This window comes from Eufriesea mexicana, unplaced genomic scaffold (assembly GCF_001483705.2).
Source record: "Eufriesea mexicana isolate 0111107269 unplaced genomic scaffold, ASM148370v2 scaffold515, whole genome shotgun sequence".
In the NCBI taxonomy this organism is placed as follows: Eukaryota; Metazoa; Arthropoda; class Insecta; order Hymenoptera; family Apidae; genus Eufriesea; species Eufriesea mexicana.
The window spans coordinates 30,902-36,706 of record NW_016908693.1 but is presented as its reverse complement, the minus strand read 5'-3'; the positions used below and the strand labels follow the sequence as shown (position 1 = coordinate 36,706).

The window sequence follows — 5,805 nt, the reverse complement described above, 5'->3', positions numbered from 1 at the left end:
ATTCCTTGATTCGTATACACTCGTTATCACCTAATCACCACTTGGGTAATCCCTAGCAAGGATCAATAAATCACCCATAAGACGATAAGCATAAGGACCTAAATTATTTAAACATCCACCACCACTGAAAGACGTCGAAGCTAATACACATCCTCGATATTATTCACAACAAATAGGAAGACACACAACCACCACTTACATTTCGCACCAACTAATTGGTATACATACAAAACTTATAAACTACCGAGACAGCAGTCACGAGAGAGTTCTTCTAAAAATCCCAAGAAGACAAGACAAGTATCACGACCAGACAGTCAAGACAGACCCACGACAATCAACTTATTGTTAGCGTGAGAGATTGTCACACATCAGAGCTCTTTAGTTCACCCCTAACCAGGTCTAGCTGTATTAACACTTTACCGATTGCTAGCGATTCAACAGCATTCTCACATCTGACCGGCCGTTCATTGTCAGCCGCAGATTCTCTCTGGCGCACCCTATATAAAACTACTCCAGTATAAAAATGTGGGAGCTTACAAAGTAACTCAGCTGACGTAACTGAGCAACCTTAATACTAAATAACAAATTACTGTTCATATAATGATGACTGTTGTAATGATAATGGCAACCGATTAATAGGCTGACTGACACGCCGAAATCACATGTTTCCCCCAGGACTAGCTAGGTACGAGATTTGTTCTAATATTTTTTTAATGTTCTAATAACAAATTTTTAATCTTTCAATGTGTGGGCAACTTTCACCGCGGCCCATTGTCTTCCGGCGGGAGATAGCTCTTCGTTGGAGTCCTAGGAAGGCCCAAGGACAACATCCACAGATGAGGATGCTAGACACCAAGCTGGGGCGTCTGGACTGGAGCTCAGCGGAAGAGGCTACTGGCACGCGAAGACAAGGCGACGGAGAGGCGACACGCCCTATAAAACAGCGAGGGATGCGTTTTCGGGGCACTATCCGACCAGAGCACGAAGAGAATAAAGAAGTTACTCAGAAGCACAGAGCCTAGTTTTACTAAAATCCTTCCTACGAATAGGGCACTTTTTATTTCAAAGTATCTTCTAATTAGCGGTTATATTGAAAATGCACTAACTGTCAATTTTCATTTAATATTGTTTAATGTAGTTCAAGTAGTTCAAGCACTTCGATCACCAATGACCACCGTGGCGTCACAGGAGAAACCGTGGCCAGTCATATATGACCTACGTGGCAGTCAAAGTGTTAATAGGCTATCGGTCAGTAAAGTGTTAATTTAGAGTAGTTCGTATCCCAGTAACATTGTCGTATCTGTGTAAACGGGCCTTACAACGAAATTCCCACCGTCAGAATTACAGGGTTCGGGTCGCAACGATATCCGTTTATGAGCCCTTAGCTCGCCGAGGTCTAAGGGCACGCAGATTTGTGTTGATATCTGCAGGCCCACTGCCAGACAAATCCCAAGTGCCGCTACCCAACTTTGCCAAATTAGAGTTGAACTGCTTCGTCTGTTTGGGACCATTCGAAGCAATAAACAGGAAGTTTTCTAAAGTTTCAAAATGACGATATGATAAATTAGAAAATTCCGATGATCCTGTTTTTCCGGCATTCGGGATTCGACGTTGTAACCGGCTTCTCCAGGCCTGTCTCTGTTCCACGTATCACGCCTTTGCTCGACGGATCAGTATTAATTTTTAAGTTTAATAAATATATGTAGAATAGAAAAGAAGATGAAGGAATAGGGAAATTGCACACACAGAGATAACTTTGTCCCTGGTTAACATAAATAATAATTTACAATTAGATGCAAAAGGATGAGCTTATTATAATTCTAAGGCTAATTTCACAATATAATAACACTGATATTAGTTCAACAAATTAGGCTTTTAAATGACACCTCGTGTTAGGTGTGTTAGTCGTGGATATTATATTTAAATGAAAAATATTATATATTTATTAAATAATTGTTCGTGGTGGATGAAATTTAATAACAATAAGAACAATTCTTTATTTAATTAGAGAGATTATAAAACACAAATATAACGTTTAAATATAATTAATTTCTCACAATTACTCTATCACAGGACTCAATTGCAACTAACGTATCCCAAATCACTCTCTCTTTTTCTTTCTTCTTCATACATTACATTGACATACACAATTCACACACACCTCGATCATTACACGCATACTCATTTATCATAATAACCTGAATTCATTACATATTGGAATCCCATGCATACTTGTTCCACTCATCCCAACACATATATACTTAAAAATCTATGTAACCACTACCACAATAATATCATAACTTACGGTAAAAATTAACGATGAAATATAACTAATTACGTTTATACTTTCTTACGTCACTCGTACACACGTTTGCTCTCAATCAATTCTAGATTGTAACTTGTGGATAGAAATGGAAACCAATTTCTTGTACGTTTTTTAACAGTTAACAAATTAATATATTTATATAATAAAATTTAAATTATGACATCAATTCGCAATATAATATTTTAAACAAAAAGATTCACGCTATCTAGAAAATTCTTCTCTATCTCTCCCTCTCTCGCAGTCTTATTAACACATGCTTACTCTTTCATGATTCTCACGTAATTGTTTCATTCTGACACATTCTTCTAAACATTTTCAACCATTACCACACGGTGACCCGAGATAACAACGACGTTTAGCTACAATATACAATAAACAAATAAACATAGAAAGTACCGTATATAAAGTATAAAGTACGAGCATCGAGTTGCTCAGAATTTAGGACCTGACTTCTAGAAGACCGTAACAGATCTTCTAAGACGGTTACTTATTACATATTAAAATTCTCGCTAACAATCATCTGAAACTTAGGTACTAGCTATTAGTATAATCAGGACATTAAACGCTAAAAACATCCCTTCTTAGGATTCGTCAGCCTGCGATACTATAACATATATTTTTTCTTACTTCATTTGATAAATTTTGATATATATTTCTATTTAATTTGTTGAAATTAGAATAATAATTAATAATATTAAAACAATATTATCGTAATAATGTATTTCTATACTGTGTATTCTATGTTATAGATGTTGAAAGCTTCTGCCTCATATGTCTCGGTATTATACGCAATGGACTGAAACACCTAAAACATATTATGGTTGCAAAAGGTTACTATGGGATATTCTCAAATTACAATTAATATTGCAATACGAGGAAATAATCGACTCAGAGTTTGGTAAACATAATGTTACTGAAATATGTACACATGTTATGATATTTAATAGAAAATTTTTATTAAAAATTTAATTAATTTTTTATAATTTCCAGAAAATACAATGTCATTTAACCATTTTCTAAGATCAAAAGTATTCTATGTATTTAGTGTGTAAACGTATATATAATTCGATTCCTTAAAATTAATTGTATTTTTTTCAGACTTCATTTATTATATTTGTTATAATTTTGCATACTCTTAATAGATTTCTGCAGGATACCAAAAGAAATCGCGAATCGGCTATTGTCAACAAAAACAAATTGTAAACCGATCGATATCTTCTAGAAGCAAATCGAAAAGTTATTCTATATAACAAAATTAAGTTGCGTGGCTCCTCTACGGGGAGGTGAAGCGTAAGTTAAGGAAAGCATAAAAGCGTGGTTTTTGACAACCAAAACAGAGTCCTTAGAAATCGGTTGTGACCAGCACAAGCGTGAGTAGCTTGGTGTTGGAAAGAGAGTTTTAAAAGAGTGCGTCTTTGTGTGTTTTCGTATCTTGGTGTTCTTTCCTAAGTTAAATCAGTTTACGAGTTTTAAGCTTGTGTTATTGTGTTCCTTTTCTTTCGTCAATTTTTGGTGTCTCAAGACCAGCTTTCGCCATCCTACATTTCGGAAATAGAAAATATGTTTTTTATGATTCTTGCGAAAACTTAATTTTATTATTATCTTATATCGTGTTTTAATAACATAATTTAATCATATAAGCAAATAAAAGGCCATCACACTTGTGCTCTTGTTATTCACATATTAATGAAATATTCACAGAATAATGCTTTCTGTGATATATATATTGTGCTTCCATATTAATAGAATAATAGTAATATTATGTGTTTGGGAAACGTTCTTAAGTGCACTTCACTGCAATTCATCTGTAATTCACGAGTCAACAGTTAAGCTAAGGTAATAATTTATTACTAGTGGAATTAAAATATCATAAGTCAGATATTTGAAGTGCTCTGTTTTGTGAAAAAGTTGCCAATTTTAGATGTATAGTATAGCAATTGAAATTGTAATTTGTAGCGATTGAAATAATCTATATTAATTATTTAAGTTTAACGAACATAATAATGGTAACGGTAAGGGTAACAAAAATGGTAAATTATGTAGATATTATAATGTATATAATAACTTCATAATAGTCTAAGGACTTGTCATGCTTTACAGTTGAAAGCCAGAATATTTGATCAAATCAGGATATTTTGTTTCGGTATTACAGTATTTTATTTTAATTAAATTCAAAATAAAAACATTTGTTAAGAATATTTTAGATACGGAAAAGATTTGTTTCAGTTGCACAACTTTTTTAGTTTATAATTTTATTATACGAACTATGTATTCGATAAACCTAAATTCAAATATGTACAAATCTACATTTTCATTGCCATTTCTATCGTAAAATTTTATTTATTAACCGTATCAGTAGCAACTTGAAACTTTGAGAGTGCAATTTTTATATAGGTCTGATTTATGTGCAATTTATTTATTTCTGTGATTCCATATAACGCGGCACGAATTCATTCGTTTGCATTATTTCTGAGTTTTTTATAGAGCGATTCCTGTATAGCACGACAGTGGTTTCCACATAACGCGGTATAAATTAATTTGATTCGTCTTATTACTATGTTTATCATAACGCGGTTCACGTGGAACGCATTTCCTGATTTCAATTAATTCTGATTTTCCTATAACACTGTTTCCATATAACGTGGTACGAATTAATCGCGTTATAGGAGACTGTACCATTTTAATTACCGCGAAACGTTTAATGTTTATTTTTAATGTTATAGTCAATAAACAATGGCCAAGCAACTGCTGCGATAGTAAAATGTTTCCCTTACTATATAGTTGTCAATCTGGAGGCACTCATATGACGTAGTAGGAATTAATCGCATTATAGAGTTGTTATAGACTTGTACTCTCAACGGATTTATCCGTCAGCCGAATGTCTAACGAAAGTCTATTACTATTAAGCTTATCTTACTAAATTGCTCCATACAAGATTTCATTGTAGCAATAGCTGGTACAAAGACAATATCCGATCCCTTCTTTGACATTAACATTAAACAAATATGCGTGCAATTGTCCGCTTTATTAATAAGTACTGAAAATTAATTGAAAGTCACGAAATTAATTGAAAATCACATAATTTATTGAATGTTGAGAACTGAAATTGGCAAATAACGAGAAAAATTGACAGTTAGACTGTAAGGCTTGGAGGCTGTAAAGTGTATTATTTGGAAAACACAGCCTGAACTTCTAGAGCAGCCAAATCTCACTTTCCAGGATGGGAATTTAGAACGAAAAGGTGGATACAGTCAAATTCAGTGTGATTGGTTAGATTAGATTACCCATTGAACAGTCACAAAGGACTGACTTGTTCCAACGACTGTGATCAGGTCATTTCTCATATCCGAGTCCATAATTAAACCAATAAACAGTTTTCGACGAGAATAATTCATATTTATATTTTTCAGTCCAGGAACTTGAGAGCTGTTCTAGTTACAACAATTTCTTTATTCCTCGAAATTAAGTTAACCTCTTCC

The 5,805-nt window shown here is 33.7% G+C and overlaps 1 protein-coding gene across 1 annotated transcript in view; it reads left to right on the top strand.

The window, feature by feature from the left end:
* Positions 1–3,126, top strand: part of LOC108545770 (odorant receptor 4) — a 21,184-nt gene extending 18,058 nt beyond the window's left edge. Inside the window, exon 5 of the mRNA XM_017897548.1 lies at positions 3,076–3,126. Within this exon, the coding sequence (XP_017753037.1) occupies positions 3,076–3,126 (51 nt within the window). The remainder of the gene's footprint in view (positions 1–3,075) is intronic.
* The last annotated feature ends 2,679 nt before the right edge of the window (positions 3,127–5,805 follow it).